The sequence below is a fragment of the Delphinapterus leucas genome, chromosome 17 (genome assembly GCF_059928025.1).
Source record: "Delphinapterus leucas isolate spDelLeu-1000000601 "Yukka" chromosome 17, BTC_Dleu_Yukka2, whole genome shotgun sequence".
Lineage (NCBI taxonomy): Eukaryota > Metazoa > Chordata > Mammalia > Artiodactyla > Monodontidae > Delphinapterus > Delphinapterus leucas.
Genome location: NC_143145.1, coordinates 81,367,094 through 81,383,640, shown reverse-complemented (window position 1 = coordinate 81,383,640; position 16,547 = coordinate 81,367,094). Strand labels below are relative to the sequence as shown.

General features: G+C 40.6%; 2 protein-coding genes across 10 annotated transcripts in view; one reads left to right on the top strand and one right to left on the bottom strand.

The window, feature by feature from the left end:
- PLAG1 (PLAG1 zinc finger) overlaps positions 1-9,385 on the bottom strand; it is a 52,032-nt gene extending 42,647 nt beyond the window's left edge. For 2 of the 3 annotated variants that reach the window (XM_089899140.1, XM_089899139.1), the window contains exon 1: positions 9,157-9,385. The gene's annotated coding sequence lies outside the window, so the exon portion shown is untranslated. The remainder of the gene's footprint in view (positions 1-9,156) is intronic. The other variant, XM_022556824.2, reaches the window with a different exon arrangement.
- A 353-nt stretch (positions 9,386-9,738) lies between these two features.
- On the top strand, positions 9,739-15,356 carry CHCHD7 (coiled-coil-helix-coiled-coil-helix domain containing 7). 7 transcript variants are annotated; one of them, XM_089899148.1, is made up of 5 exons: positions 9,739-9,863; positions 10,118-10,214; positions 12,733-12,802; positions 14,390-14,488; positions 15,218-15,356. In XM_089899148.1, the coding sequence occupies exons 2-5, from the start codon at positions 10,132-10,134 to the stop codon at positions 15,320-15,322; spliced, it is 357 nt and encodes a 118-aa protein (XP_089755274.1). In that variant the 5' UTR covers positions 9,739-9,863; positions 10,118-10,131; the 3' UTR covers positions 15,323-15,356. The 7 variants fall into 7 exon arrangements, with proteins under 7 accessions (XP_089755274.1, XP_022412521.1, XP_030619391.1 ...); XM_030763531.2 differs by lacking the exon at positions 10,118-10,214 and adding an exon at positions 10,813-10,939 and having other exon boundaries at positions 9,741-9,863; XM_089899150.1 differs by lacking the exon at positions 9,739-9,863 and adding an exon at positions 10,813-10,939 and having other exon boundaries at positions 10,128-10,214.
- The last annotated feature ends 1,191 nt before the right edge of the window (positions 15,357-16,547 follow it).

Here is a 16,547-nt window from a genome sequence, read left to right as displayed (position 1 = left end):
TTTGAACAAGAAAATATAACATCTATAAATATTTACGTACCCAACATAGGAGCACCTAAATATATAAAGCAAATATTAATGGACCTAAAGGGAGAAATAGACAGCAATACAATAATAGAAGGGAACTTTAATACTCAACTTACATCAATGGACTGATCACCCAGACAGAAAATCAATAAGGAAACACTGGCCTTAAGTGATATATTAGACCAGATAGAGTTAACAGGTATTTGCAGAACATTCCATCCAAAAGCAACAGAATACACATTCTTCTCAAGCACATATGAAACATTTTTCAAGACAGATCATACGTTAGGCCACAAAACAAGTTCCAATAAATTTAAGAGAACTGAAATCATATCAAGCATCTTTTCTGACCACAATGGTATGAAACTAGAAGATAATTACATGAAGAAAACCAGAAAATTCACAGATATGTAGATTAAACAAAATGCTGCTGAGCAACCAACGGGTCAAGGAAGAAATCAAAAGAGAAATTAAAAAAAAAAAAACAAACCTTGAGACAAATGAAAATGGAAAGGTAACATACTAAAATTGATGTGATGCAGCAAAAGCAGTTCTAAGAGGTAAGTTCATAGCGATAAATGCCTAACTCTAGAAGAAGAAAAGTTTCTATGTAGTATAGATTTAAAAAGAAAACCTGAGCTAGATTAAGAGTGCTTCAAGGTAGGAACTTCTTTTAAGAATAATACGATCTAGGGAACAGGAATTCTCTTATTAAATAAAAGCAGTTAAAGTTTTGAAATAACTGTCTTAATTAGGTTATATTGTCCAAAAAAGAAAGGGTTTTAAGGAAAACAGTTACACTACTTAAAAAAAAAACAAAAATATACCTGAGTATTAAATGCTTTAATGATTAAAAAATTCAAATACAATGAATATTCAATTGATGTAGATAAAATCAATACTAAACCATTCATCTCCATTTTGCTTTGAAAAATAACTATAATAATTGAATATGTTATGATTTTTGAAGTGATTTTGCCCATGTATTTGAAAAGTACATTTTCATTAACTGTCAAAGGATAGATGTTTAGGAACTTCTTTAAACTGCCAGATTTTATATGTGTTCACTTTTGTTTACAAACTTTGAGGTACACAAAAATAGATTCGGGTACAGAAACAACTTTCAACTACAATTCCCTGTATTTCAGCAGTACATCAAGTTATCCTGTTAAATACTTAAAACCTTCATTCTATGTCTAATTAAAACGATTACTTGATAGTTTACTTTCATTTTGATTTGGGTAAACGATTATGATAATATATTTGCCCTGTAATATATTTTAAGATGTGATGTATACCAAATTATTACTAAGGAATACCTGTCTTATACAATTTTCTTATAAGAAAGCTAAAGCAAATTACATTAGAAGCTAAACCTGATATGTGTACTTTACACAGGGCATAGTTAAATCAGTTATTTGTTTGCATGGCAGCAGCTCTGAGGATGCTCAAATTTTATGAAGCAGGATGCTCAAATTTTATGAAGCAGGAAAAGAAAAGCATAAAATATCACTAACTGCTGTTAGAGGTGTGCCTTACACTCACAGGCATTTTGCTGGAAACATTTTAAACTATTCCAAATAAGAACTACTAGGGCTGCTTCCACCACTCTTGGTATAATCAACATACCTATTTTATTATATATCTAATGCTATTTTAGTGCTGAAACACTGTGCATTTGAACAGTAATTTTCAAGTAAAATTCTATTAATATTAGAAGAGAAACATAATTGAAACTGAAATTTTACCCAATTAAATTACTTCAGACAATAACAAATTAGAAAAACACATGAAAAACATTTTCTCAGTTTTATTTAGAAAATAATTTTAGAAGTACAAGGGAAGCAAATTCATGTTTGAGAGGCAGCTTATAATCAGATATGATGATCATATTAATATTTATTTTTTAGGTTATAATAGATCTTACCCAAATATATAAAGTGACAACCCTCCCATAAACTGTAAATTTAGAGCAAATTTAGTTTTAGGGTAAAGGAGCTAATTTCTCTTCTTTGGAATGGAACAGTTATAGAAACTGTTTGGGAATTTGCACAAAGTAGCTTAAAAAAGGTAATGCTCTCTTATATAAAACAGTATTTTCATTTCATTGCCTAAACTCGATAAAAATAAAACCTTTTACTATAACTCTTTTGGAGTATAATGAAAAGTGATGCGGGCTCTGTGTAATTCCAGCATTAAGACAATACAAGAAAATAAAATCAAGTTATTGAGAAAATCTAGCAGGCTAAAATTCAACTGGTGCTATTTTGAACCTGCACATTTGAACTACCTCAAGCTTTCAGGTTCAATTTCTTAAAATTCTTCTGATCAAGAACAAGTGAATCAACTTTTTGCTAAAGTATCTTCAAATGAACAAAATTGACTAAAACATTTTTCTAATTTTGCCTATTAGACAAAGGGACTAAATTCCTCGTTCTCTAATTTCTAGTTTAACAGTCTCCAAAAATGTATCTCAAAATTAAAGGCTCTAAGGTCAAACTATTGATTAAAAAGACAATTTTTTTAAAAGTCAAGTGGCAGCCCTTTAGTTGTAGCATTTCATCTGAGAATTAACATTCCCATATTCAGAAACTAAAAGATAGGATATCATAAATAATCAATAAACACATGTGCAATTCCAATACAGGTTTGAGAAAATAATTCAAACATTTAATATCTGAAAGCCTCAAATGAGTCTCTCACTCTCAAAAATAGGTAGCGCTCAAGACTCTGCAATGACAGATCATCACAATCTGTAGAGACCCATGAAGAAAAGATGCCTCCTCTACCCTCAAAGTATTTTCTGATATTGAAGGAAAAGCCCACTCCTGAACATAATACTGTAATAGGTCTAGATTCTCCTTCAGAAAATCAATTGCTAATTAGTAAATGGGAAGGAAAATTCCTTTAATTGTCAGCCTACACCTAAAAACATTCCAGAAATTAAGAAGTTTGTGAATGTTCTTATCTTTACCTTGTGAGAAGCTTTTGAAATGTTATGAAGTCTGTAAGAAATGATTTAAATTGCCCTAAAAAAGTCCACAAAGTACACTGTTCTTACACTACGGTTTTAAAATTTATTTCACTAACTTAACGGAAAGTTTTAAACTTTCTGACGAAGAATGAAGAAAATAATTTTCAACAGTTTCTAAGATTTTTCAGAACACTTCACTTAGGTACACATTTAAAATAATCTTTAATCTTTTAAAAAATAACAAAAAATCGTTTTTCCTTATTTAAAAATAAAGAATTCCAAATAACCACTACATATTATTCTTAGAATTTAATTTAGTTTAATACAAGTCTAAAGATATGGAGGGAAAACTTTGGGGGAAACTATTTTTAAAAGGTTATAAAACCAGCAATTTGTATTACAAATACTCTCTTATAGATCCCCCAATTATCACTCTCATTTTGGGGGGGCAAATTTATTATTATTTGCTTTGTATTTAGTTATTCTTTATTCACAGAAGTCAAATTTTAAATTTACCACGATTTTTATTTAATCTGATATTCTCATCCACTAGTTCTTCCCCATTAATTTTGGACATTTTAGTCCATACTTATATTCTTGTAATACACTTTCATTATTGAAAACTCATTTTTTTTAAGACATCAAAAAAGAACACTTTTGCTTTCTAACACATTCATATTTCTAGGTTTTCTATGTATTTAGATTAGGAAAAGTTTTCACTTAAAAAAAATACAGGGAAACATTTCAAGCCAGTTGCTCCTCCTATTAAGCTAGGACATAACTGCCTGAATTCATCCATTCTGTGCAGGCATATACCCGTTTCTTAGGTTGCCATCTCAAATCCCCCCCCCCCCCCACACACACACTGTGGTTAGTTTTAATACCATGACCCTGCAGTAACTCTGTTTACAAGACATCCAGGGACTTATAAACACTAACAATTTTAATGCAGTACCACATCACTTCACTTTTTAAAAATGAGATAATATTTGTTTTCTGAAATTGTGATTTTGTTTTCTGATAAGCATTAAAAAAAAAGAGCAAAAACCTTAACACTTTAACAACAACAAATACCAGTACATACAAAAAATCAGAAAACAAAAATACCAAAGCACCTTTGGCAGTTCCTCACCACCCATACCCTTGTCAATACCACCCTTGGTGGACAAGATGGAGACAGGTGGGCACCCAGACTAGAATGCAAATGACTGGGCAGTAGGCCAAGTGATTTAAAAGTAAAAATCAAATCATGGCCCTGCAATCATTTCTGCCAGGCTTTCACACATGTATATTTCTCATAACTTCAAATGTGAAGTACACACCAATACTTTCATAAAATGTTAGGTCTCAAATTTTGCATTTAATTTGTCAAATTAAATTTAAAAATTAAATTTGCTAATGAGATATAAAAATTGCTCTGTATAAATGAAAAGCAGTAACACAGTAGATGTCAGGTTCAAGCTTTTCAAAAACAATTAGGGACTGAAATACATACAAAAGTAAAAATCAGTTGCCTCCAAAGTGGTCTTATTGTACAATGGGAAAGAATTCCCCTGCATGGATTCTAAAATCATAGTTAACTTAACTGTTCATCAATCCAATGTACCCTGCCCTCACATTTAACTTATTTGTAAATACTTTTCCAAGGCTACCTAAACAGTTACTAATTGGTTAAATATGCTGCCTACATTAATTCCTGTTAAAATTAAAGAAATCAAAGGTCCATTTTTGTTCTTTTGCAGTGTCTGATATATTTTTAAAGTATTTGATGTTTCAGATAAGGTGTTTATCAGGTTCTTAAAGCATTTAGAAAATGGCTCAAGGGACAATTTTTAGCCCTTTTACCTTTAACATATTCATTATATTGGATTGTGTTGAACAGATTCAGTTGTTCCTTCCTTCTTCTGAAACTCTTCCCTACTCAAATAACTTAAGAATCTAAGACATTATCAACATAAAGAGGACAATTTGTTATTTATTTCCTATACATTTGGAAACACATCAAAAAGAACAAGTATTCCAGGCTGTGTAAGTAAAGTTATTCAGTAGAACTTTTTTCTTTTTTCTTGGGTGTGTGTGTGCATGTGTGTGTGTGTGTGTGTGCACGTGTGTGTAACAGGTAATTTTTTATATATATTATTTTTCCAAAGAACAAGATTCTAAATAAAAAACATTAAAACATTCCTGGAAGGAACCAATATTTTGATTACACAGCTTAAGGGGCAAATGATTATCAAAACAAAACTTCAAAGATCGCTATAGATACATGTTTCAGTTCTCAGGCTTTTCAAATCTCAAAGACAGGAGCATTGCATTTCATTCAGCAAATAACAATTTAATCCTTACAAAGGAAAATTTCCAGAATACCAAACCAAAATGTATACAGTGACAACCAGGATTATGTTAAAAACAAAGGAAAGAAAAAGAACACCTTTGTATGATATTAAAACAGAGAGTATCCTTAAAATTGGGAAACTATGTTGATAAAAACATATTCATTAATTTATTTAGCTGTAAGATGTCTGTTTATTAAAATATTTCGGTTATAATAAATATGCAGGTATTGAATTTTATCAGAATTAGCCCACATTTATAAATCACCTTCCACAACAGCTAAATACCTGATAGAATTTCGAACAGCAAAATGAGGCATATAAATTTCAAATAAGAATCTCAGCCTATGAGGTCTCTCTAATTCTAACTGAAATAAAGATTTTGAGTATACAATAACTTTAGCTTATTTCTGTAAATTGGTCCAATTTAATGGTAGCTTCAGAAAAAAGATGTTCAACAGGTAGTATTTCTCAGGCATTAAAAAAGCTCAGTACAATCAATTCAAAGTAGCAATCATGCTATGCTCTATCTAAATAAGGCTCTCTGAGGAATTACAGGTTTATACTTGTGCGCTCTGAGTGCATTTTCTGATTCAGAAAAGTAACTAGTTGTGTAAAACCCAAACGTGAAGTAAGTTTCATACCATTCTTTGTGAGATAGGAAAAAAAAAATCACAATACCAGCACTTTTATTTAGGTTGACAGTAAACTAATCATAACTTGAAGTGTCCAAACAACCTCAATAACTCAATGGTCTAATGCAACTGGAAGAAATACTTTTCCTTCACTTTTACAGAAACTGAATTTATTGATATTAGTATCTAGTTTGTGAAAGTGGCAACTATTCAAGATCTAAAAGTCTCACTTATTTTAAACACATAGCCGAATTCTGACCATTTATAGTCAATGTAACTGTCTTGAGCCAAAATAACAATGAAAATGTAAGATAAATTTCAAAGGTTTTATAAGTATTAATGGCATTCCAAAACCTCTGGAAAGATTATTTGGCGGGGGGGGGGGAGTTTCTCTTCTCCTTTGACAGTTTAATCACTTTCCAATCAATTTTGATTTAACAGTGGTTCATGGGATTAATTTTTTAATGAGTTCTTAGAAAGTTGCAATTGCTTCCAAAATCAGAAACCACACTACACCAATGTAATGCTGTCATGGAGATGTTTACAGAAAGGTGCAGATAAGAGCTCAGAGGTGAACACAGGTTAACATACACTAGACTTCAAAATAATAATTTGTTTGTACAGTACGGCAAGACAAAATATTCTGTATAAGAAGTCTAAAAATCCAGCCCTAATTTTAATCCATTTCTATAAATCATAAAAACAAGGGAAAATAGGCATCTATTCCAGAAACTTCATATACCTGTGGAAAACGGAACACAAGTAAATTCTATTCGAGATTAACCTTAATCTCCAATAGAGGACAGCAAACAACCTACACATTTTAAATTTTGGAAATACTGTGAAAATCTAAGCCATTAGGCTCAATAGTAGTTTATGATCAGTAAACATTTCCTGTTAAATAACACAAATGAATTCAACCTAAAAGATGCAAACTGGTAGGTCACAGGGCTTTAAAACCCTTCCCTTTCAAAGGCGCAGTTACAGCACATGCATGTATAGGATGGGGTTTTAAAATGGGTATGCGTAAACTTTTCCATGGTGTTGGTGTATGTGCTTTTTTTCCCTTAAAGAAATGTCTCCTGCTTACAGTGTAAAAGAATCTCCACCACTCTGTCTGCAGTTTTCAACCAGAAGTCCTCAATGTACCTTAAGCCAAATTGAATATTAGGTATTTTACAGCTTTTACAAAATGGCTGTAAAATTCACATTATGGGCATACACAGCTCTTTGATCTCACTGCACAGAATTCATAGCTGTTCAATAATGCTATACCATTACACCACACACCTTAAACTATTCCCATTTTTCCACAATTCCTTCCAAAATCAGCTTCCAAAGCACAGCAATGTAACATGCAAAGTTCCTGGGAGGGCTTGTTACACAAAAGAACAGCTTGGATACAAACTGATCTTCACAATATCCATCTTCTGTTGGGCTTGCTTATCCCTCCTTTCCCTCCATCACTGCTAAAGGTGGGTGCATTTGAGTAATGGAAAGAGGAGACTCTTCCATCACCACACCCTCCCAGAACCTCTGCTTCTGGTCCTCATGCAGGGATTCTGTGTAGGTGATGAAAATCATCAGAAAAGAGAAGCTGTCCCTTTAAAATGCCCTGCTCTGTCCCATATCCCACGTGGAACCAACATCAGCAGCACTTTCCCATTAACTTCAATGTGATGCAAGAGGCACCATCCTTTTCTATACGTAAAACCAGAAAACCTCAGCTGAACATTCCTTCCTGAGGATGAGCACGTGAAGCAAACGTGTCAGGAAGGGATAAACCCAGCAACTGCCCACCCCACCCCAAAAGGTGCTCCAGTCTTGCACACCAGCCTCTGTGTGCAGCATCACCTCTCTACCCCTCCTCTGTAGAGCCTAGTCTGAAGAAACGAGGGAGCCACCAACAAAACCTGAAGCATAAATGCGACGAAAATGCCATCTAAAGCCGGAAAGGTTTATTCTTCCAATCACACATATTAACTCTATTAAGAAAATGGCATCACTTTTTTTTCCAACGGAGGGGGGGGGGAACCCCGCAACGATCATTAAAAGAGAGTTATAAAATAGCAAATATAGTGTTTATCTTATCTCAGATCAGTCCACATTACCAATAAGTTTAGCAGTTTCTGCACTACCACCTCCCCCCTCCCTCCCCCTCCTTCTCGAGCATCGGATTTTCACGTTTTCTCATTGTCGGTTGAGTTATAAAAGGCTTTTGCCCTTCGAAAGTTTTAAAAAATAAATAAATATTAACTCCTTGGTCCCTGCAAAGTCAAAATGGGCTTCAGGGGAAAGGCGGTTCATCCTTCTACCTTGAGCGAGAAAAGGGGGAGCATCCCGGATTTTTTGGGATTTTTTTGCGATTTTTAAAAAATTTTTATTTGGTTATATGCCTGAGTTCTCCCTCCATTTTGGTTGTTTATGATACTGACAACAAGCTGTCCCTGCTCTGTGCAGATCTCCTGCTTTCATTTACCACCCCTCCTCCCGCAGGCACACACCCCGGGCTCACACCTCCCCGTAGACCCCGCACCCCGACCCCGACTCGCCCACCTGAGGAAAGGGCAAAAACAAATCCGTTTCTCCAAAAAAGAAAAACCTCTTTTGAAAAAGGGGCAAAGTTCCCCCAAGTCACTCAAAGTGCCCCCCAAATATTGCCGACTGCGGGTTTCCGCCAGGCCCTTTGGGAAGCGACCTTCCCCCGGGATGTTTTGGTGGAAAATGCGGAGAGTTTACTCGTAAAACTGAATTTATATTAATTTTTCCCTTATTTTTCGGGTCTCTAATGTCTTCCGCTCTCGCTGCTGCCGCTGCCGCTGTCACAATATTCACAGCACCAGAGCGGAGGAGGAGGAGGAAAACTTTTCAAACTTTCCAGACCCTGAAGAAAGGGTTTTTTTTTTTTCCCACCGACCTCACCTTCGGGTCTCCAGCCGCATCGCCCCCTGCCCTGTCAGCAGCGACTCCGGGAGTCCTCGCACCCCCGCTGAATGATTTTATTTTATTTTTTATTATTATTTTTCTCTCTGGGGTCCTGAGCAGGGGCTGAGAGTAGCACAAACTTTTCCTCCTCCTGCCGCCGCCGCGGCTCCTCTGCCCCCTCGGCGAGTCCCATAATTTAAATAACCCTGATATTTCTCCCGCTAAACGCCTCTCCGCCGCCCCGGACCCCGGGAGAACTCACCGCGGGGCTTTAACATCCTCCCTCCGGCCCGTCCGCCGCCTTTACACCGCCCGCGGAATTTCTAATAATTTTTTTCTCATATTTCGGGCTGGACGCGGCGGGCCTGGAAATTGTTTCCTTACGCCTCTTTCCAGCAGCCATTGTAGTGTATGCGCTGCCCCTGCAGCCCAACTTGCAGCTGCCGCCGCCGCCGCCGCCGCCGCCGCCGACGTCGCGCCCACCGCTGCCTCCCCCGGCCCGCTCGGCCGCCGCCCCCGCCTCCCGCCGGCCCGCCCCCTGCCCCCGCCCGCCGCTGCGCCCGCCCCCCCCGCAAGCTCCGCCCCGGGGTCGACCACTGGACGCCGCCGCCGCCGCAGCTGGGCCCGCCGACTGGCCTGCCACGCCGCCCGTCAAGCCGAAGTGTTAAGAGGCGGGCCGCGGCGCGGGGGGGTCGCGCGGGGCGGGGCCGCGCGCGCCGCCCCGCCCACTCCTCCCGCCTCGGCCCTCCTCCCGCCGTCCGGGGGCGGGGCGAGGCCCGTCCGCCCCCGCCGCGCCAGGCCCCGCTCAGCTGTCAGTCAGGCGGCGGCGCGCCCCGATTGGGCCGGCGGCCGCCGGGGAGCGGGGGCAGCACGTTGGGATGCGCGCTACTTAAGGTCCCGCTGCGTGAGCCATTGACGTGTTTGGAGCTGGAGACGGCCTGGGCGCTGCTGGTGAAGCGGCGGCCCGAGGTGAGTAGTTCCCCGCCCTTCCCTCTGCGGCGGCTGCCGGGCTGCGGGAAGAGACTGGCGCGCCTGGGCCGCCGCGGGGCCCGCATCCGCTTCTCCGGCGTGACGCCGCTTCCACCAGGCCTCGCCTGGGCGCGGGCCCCTTCCCGTCACATCCTCCCCGCAACACGGGCCTTCTCGGGCCGGGGACGAGGAAGTTGCCCCCTGCCTGGGCACCCCCGGCCCTTCCTTCACCCTTCTTTCACCCTTTTTCCCAGCCTTTGGAGCGTAAATGCCTACCCCTGCCCCCAGTTCCCTGCGTTTTCCTCTCCCCCTGCTCTTCTGGGCGCCGTCGAAGGTGAAGGTCGGGGCAAGGTGGGTTCACCTGCGCCCGCCCTCGGGGGGCCGGGCAGCTCGTTGGAGGTAGCGGGGCCTGGGGCTCGCCTGGCTCCGGAGTCTCCGTTCGCCTTCCCCGCCCCCTCCGCAGGGCCACCGCTACTTCCTGACCCTGCCTGCCTGCACCCAGCCGTGGGTTAAAGGCTTGAGGGCCTCGCAGGACGTGTTTCAGCTTCCCGACGGTTGCCCTGCGGTGTGGGAGGGCCGCAACCCCTGCCTGGGCAAGGACCAGCACGGGAGGGGTGGGCTGGACGGGTCAGCAGCGTTCGCGTCCCCCTTCCCTTGCAGAGCTGCTCGGAGTGGCGACCTGAACCACTGGGTGGGAAATCAAGAAATACTTTTTAAAGCAGTTTGCCCTTTGGAAAAGATTTTAGGGCTATTCCTCAAACGTGCTGTGCTTTTGCGGCCCCTCTCTCAAATCGTTGTTTTCTTTCTGACTGTCCCCTGCAAGTAGAGCTTCGTCACGTTTGTTTGGTACCTTCAGAAACTAAGTAGATAAGGCCTCGCTGGCGGAACACTCGAACTTGACTTCAGCCCCGCTCCTCACTGTAAACTGACATTTCCTCTTCATTTCCAGTTGATAACATGAGGATTCATGCAAAGAAGGTGACAGTCGGAAATCCAAACTTAGATTGACTTGTATTTAGAATCCGGAAGGGAGAGGAAATGAAAGGTGGATACGCTCCTACAGCAGACCTGATTCGGTATATGTGATGTTACCTCGGTGTTATTTGTAAAGAATTCCTGACCCCTGACAATGATAAAATGCGAAGCAGAACACTTTCACAGGAGGCAGGCAACCTTTCTGTCTGCGTCTGATCGTTGTTGAGATTATATCCAAGGCATATGAACAGCTAAGCAGAGTTCTTTGCTCTCACAGCATAGGACAGATGTAGAAAGCAAGGCTGTGAATTTACTTAGTGCCCTCACCTCTCATAAGAAGAAGTGAAGGCTGCAAAGGAATTGTATTCAGGAGAGGAAGAAGCTTCTACATATAGTTGAACAGCATCTTGAATTTCCTTTTTGCTAAGATGTTTCTGCTAGCTAGGCATACTCATGTATTGGTCAGTGAAGATGATAAAATAGAAGGATTACTTAGTGGGTACTGAAAAGACCCCCGAACGATTAGACTTTTTTCCATCCTTCTTTGCAAAGGTTATCTCCTTTAGCCTGGACACCGTGATCTTTCTCTTAATAGAGAAACGGAACTAGTTGACTCAAGATTCAGAATACCTTCACTTTTCAGGAGCTGGTGGGGTTTGATTGTTTTTCCTGAATGTACTTTATTTCTTTTAACATGACTGATATGTTTTGATGATCCCATCTTGGGCAAGGAAAGTAGAAACCACTTTGTACAAAAATTCTGAGCTCTGTCTGGTTATACTGATGCAGTTTTTATTCAGTGGTGTTTTTGGTAAGTCATACTGCATTATTTGCTGGCTTCTCCTTTGACCTCTAGGTAAAAGACAGTTAAGCTAGAACACCATTCAGGAGTAAGTTCCTTAAACTTAGTGCAGAGCATTTAAAAATATTTGTGGGTGGCTTAATCGATAGTATGCCAATACGTTGAAATAAACAAAAAATTACCTTTTAGTAATTAAGAGTTAGTTGATTATTTTTTTTTAGTTTCCCTTGTAGTTCATTTCTATGACATGTCTTTGAAGATAATAGTATACCAATTTCAATTAACTTCATTATAGAGAGTAGTTGTCCTGGGATAGAGTCGACATACTTGTTATATGAGTATACGACTTGACTTGGAATCACTAATTGGCCCTTAGAGAACTGTGGTCATCTTTAATGGATAAAGGCTTCTTCAGAGCTGTATCTCTGTATACGGCTTTAGTTGGAAGATGAATGCTCTACGGTAGCATTCCCTGACTTCCTTCAACCCTGGGAAGTACCAGCTAAATAGAAGATGCCCCTGGAAGTTAAGTTTCAGATTTTCTTTTTTTAACTTTTCAGAATGTCAACTAAGTAATAACTTTGTTTTGTTTTTGTTTTTGGTATATCAGCCACCCCAGGGCCGGCCATGGAGTAGACATTCACGTACGTTAGTTAACAAATGTTTTTGCTAAAGTTGGGTTGTACTAAAGTATTCCACCCTTATTTTGTGTGCTAATCCATATATAATAAGGAAGTAATAGAGTGCATGCGGTATTCTTAGGTTTCATCAATACATTTAATTGCTTAACCTTTAGAAATAGGAGTAAACTAAAACCAAATTGTAGCTGAACTATCTTTCTTTCTGGACATTGTAATCAAATTTCAGTAGATGCACTTTAGGAATTTAAATAAGGCCTTTGTGCTGAGGCACAAGTCAGTGCAAAGGAGAATCACATCCAAGTCTTTACTCTGAAAATACAGAGGTTATATGAGTTCCCCACTGGATAATCATTATGGCAGAATTAACTTTTCAAGTACTTGTGGAGCTGATGAGATTTACTAGCTTATATTGTCATCCACTGTGTAACTCTTCCCCAACATCTGCCTGCAGGAAGAAGACAGGTAGGATGCCTGTGGTAGCTGGAAGGCTGAGAGATCCTGACATAAATCCTTGCTTGTTGGTAAGCCAGATCGCTTTTAATTGTCGCGAGTATTAAGTTGGAAAAACAGGCTTCTTCTGATTTTGTGGGCATCAGTTTTCTGCAGTTCTTAAATAAAGTTATTTCTGTACGAGAAATATTCCTGGCCTGTGTATCCTTATTTCACTAGAGCATTTTTAGATATTCATAATCTAGCTAACAAGGATTCATCTCTTTTAAGTTTCCCTAATTTGTATAACATCACTGTTATACTAGACAAGCATGTGTAACACAGAGGAAATTCTTGAGTCCAAACATGCAAAGATGGAAAGTAGGTATTTTTAAACGGTCACTGAAATTTATGTTTTGATAGCAATGCCTTCATCATGTCCCTGAGACAGCCTGGCTGAGAATGAGGGTTGATAACTGAATTAGGCTATTTAAAGCCTGAAGGTTTTCACAAAGGTATCATGTAAACAAAACATTTTGTTGTAATGGTAAAGCTTTATTGGCATTTATTTGGTAAGATTTAGCGGTTCTTACTTGTGGCATTGTCACCCTTGAATAATGCAGTCGTTGGACTGGTGCTATGAAAATTATATTCCCGATCCTATATGCATTTTCCAAATATACACATTCATTAAATATTTGGCTTAGAAGATTAGCTTTGCTACACATATGAAATCTGTTTAACGGCTTTACTAAGTCTCTTTAGCTAGACCATGTTTCTTAGATCTGTGAAGCAAGTTACCTTCCCCTTTATTTAAAGCTTCCCTTTAGCTGGAGTCTCGGAATCATGCCTTTCACTTTGAAGTTTGTTCTCCAATCTACTTCCAGTTCAGACAGCTGAAATTTAACTCCCAAATGGCAGCTACCCTCCTTTGAACTCTTAGCCCTGTGTTGCTCCTTGTGGTTTTGAAGTGGTATTAATGATAACCTATTAAAATTGCTTGCATAATTGTGTACTTACTTGCGTAATGGAGCAAATGATAGCCAAACATACGTTGAGATGAATGTCGTTAAGTTACCTTGCAGACCAGTCATTAGCAACTTACTTAGGTTCTCAAAACCACCTTAACTCAAACATTCAAGTCCAAGCGAGAACTTGGAGGGGCGGAGAGCTGCCCTCCGAGTTGGGAGACTGAGTTTTGCTTCCACATACAGCAGTGATTCCCTCCCCGCTCCAGCCCGCCTTGTGTGGCTTGTGGGATCTTAGTTTCGAGACCAGGGATTGAACCCAGGCCCCGGCAGCGGAAGCAGCGAGCCCTAACCACTGAGCCGCCAGGGAACTCCTTGCACCGTGATCTTGAGCACGTTGCACCTTGCCTCGGCCTCTTCATTGAACGGTTACTGGGTTAAGTGATCTCAGTCAGTGCTTCGACTCAAATTCCTGTGATCAGGTGTTCAGAAAACTGACGCCACTGTGAAAAGGAAGATGTCTGCTTTGAGCAGAACGAATGCTGGGATAGTTGGAAAGATAATTCTGTTCCTGTTCATTATCTGTTCGTTCAAATGAACAAAAAGGAACTATTTCACATTACCTGCTCTGGGGGGGAAGCAGCTTCAGAAGTTTGTTTTTTTTTAGATGCCATTCCACCTCTTAAATGATACCTATCTTACCTATTTAAGGAATCTGATGCTTCTACCAGATGTATGGATGAATATAACTATGACAGAGAAAGGTGTTCCACTCACTTCTTGAAGTACAAAAACTGCCGGAAGTTCTGGGTAAGCCTAGTTTGGTTACCTTTATGTTGATACTCATCTGTTCGGCTTGAATCTGAAGCCTGAAGTTTGTCAGCACCCACAATCCTTCCTTAGTGATGGCTGTCGGAAACGTACCTTTTTGACTTTATCCTCCGTGTGCCCTAAAGGATCCTTGGGCGCTCTCGTTAGCTGCCTCAACCCTCTGCCCACGTGTAAGGACGCAGCTCTGATAGAGGTGTGTCTTCCTACGTGCATAAGTGCCTGCGGCCCTAAAGTGATAGCCTTGTTACAATTGGAGTTTTCTGGAGGTGAGCGGAATAGGTGGCTCGCCCCGTCACAACACGCATCAGGCTTCCTTTTCTCTTCTTCCTCTCCCGCCATCACCCGTGGTCCCATTTTTGGCGGACGTTGCCATATAATTTCTGTTTCTCTGAGCACTGGATCCAGCTACTTCCTGTCCCTCTGCTAGCTTACCTGTTGGTTTCATTTGGCAGTTATTCCGTAGCTCCTCTCGATGGGCCTGAAGTTACAAAGTGTGTTCTCACCCCAGTTACAGTTAACATATTCCTGTGGGACTAATCACTTCCGTTTAATTGAGAATTGTCTGAAAACGGTACCTGGAGTCCTAGAGTTCATTCTTTGTTGTTGTTTTTACGTTTCCTCTGCAGACCACAGTAGCAGGTTACTGGCAAGTGATTAGCATTTAGTACTTGACTGATTTTGGTTTTTCTTTTTTGCACATACACACAGAATTCTGTCATGATCCAGAGAAGACGGGATGGAGTGAAGCCGTCTATGCCTGCAGCAGCAGAGAGAGACATAATCTTGCAAGCAATGGGCAAGATGCCCTATTGAGTGTTTGCATTAAAGTGGTTTATTTAACTCAGAAGCACATGAATACGTTTAATAAGTGGTTACGGTAACTTCTTAAGACCTTCCAGGCCTTACCCAGACAGATCTCAGATTCCACCAGGGGAAGCCCTGTGTCCTCTGTGTTTGCTCTCAGTGCCATAACAAGAGCAGGCCGCTCTGGCTGTGCCGTGTCACCGAGTTTACAAGACTTCCTGAAGGCAGGGGAGCGTCAGGGAAAGAGTCCATGAAGAGTCGAGCTTTTCCGCTGAGTTTCGAAAGAGAAGTAAGTCGGGAACGAGGAAGGACTTAATGGGGGCGAAAGGGAAGCAGTGCTTGTGATGTGAGTGACGACATGATGGAGGGAAAGCTGGAGCCACATCTGGAGAGCAGTGTGTAGACGGTTCCCCCTGGAGGGTGAGGTGGGGGACTGAGTGGTGGGGAGAAGACGGGAAGGTAAGTCCAGGGTGGCTGCGTGGTGGGCGTCTAACCCCAGTGTGTTAGATCCCTGCCCTGACTTCACTCACGTACCTCGGTTTAAAAAGGTTAGGGGAGCAGGGGAAAGGCAAGGTTGGCTGAAGTGTCATGAAAAAGAACTGGCTGTCTTCATTTTCTTTCTTTAAGGAAAGGCTTAGTCAAAGGATTCTATAAAATCTATGAATACCGGACAACCTTGTGAAGGCGTAGTATCCTTGAACCACAGTAATGGAAAGAAAAGGTGATACTTTCAGAAGTAGGATCTCTGCTTGCAGGGTGAGGTGGACCAGGGGAGTCTGGGGCTCATCAAGTGAGTGCAGCACCGGGTGAGGCCGGAGCTCAGCTTCATTTAATGATACGAAAGCAGGAACGTTCAGCATAGTGACCGGGTGGATTGTGGAGCAGCCCTCAGACTCACCGCCTTTTAAAATCCAGTTTGTTTCATTTACAGAATTGTAAAAGATACATTATTTGATAAAATTTAATGTACTTATAAAGTCAGCAAAAACAAATCGTTTGTGTCCCTTGTTTTCATCTGGTCCTGGAGCAAGAGTAGTGTTTTAACGGATCCTGACAACAGACTATCCTTCTCGTTGGTCTGAATCCAAAACCCAGGTCAGATGGTTTTAAGCCATATGATCTTGATTTCCAAATGTGATTCTATTTGAATAAAAGATGGATTCTTTCAGAAATTCTTTGATTTGTACTGATTGCTCTAAAATGATGGGTTAAAATAGGAGCTGACAAGAAACTA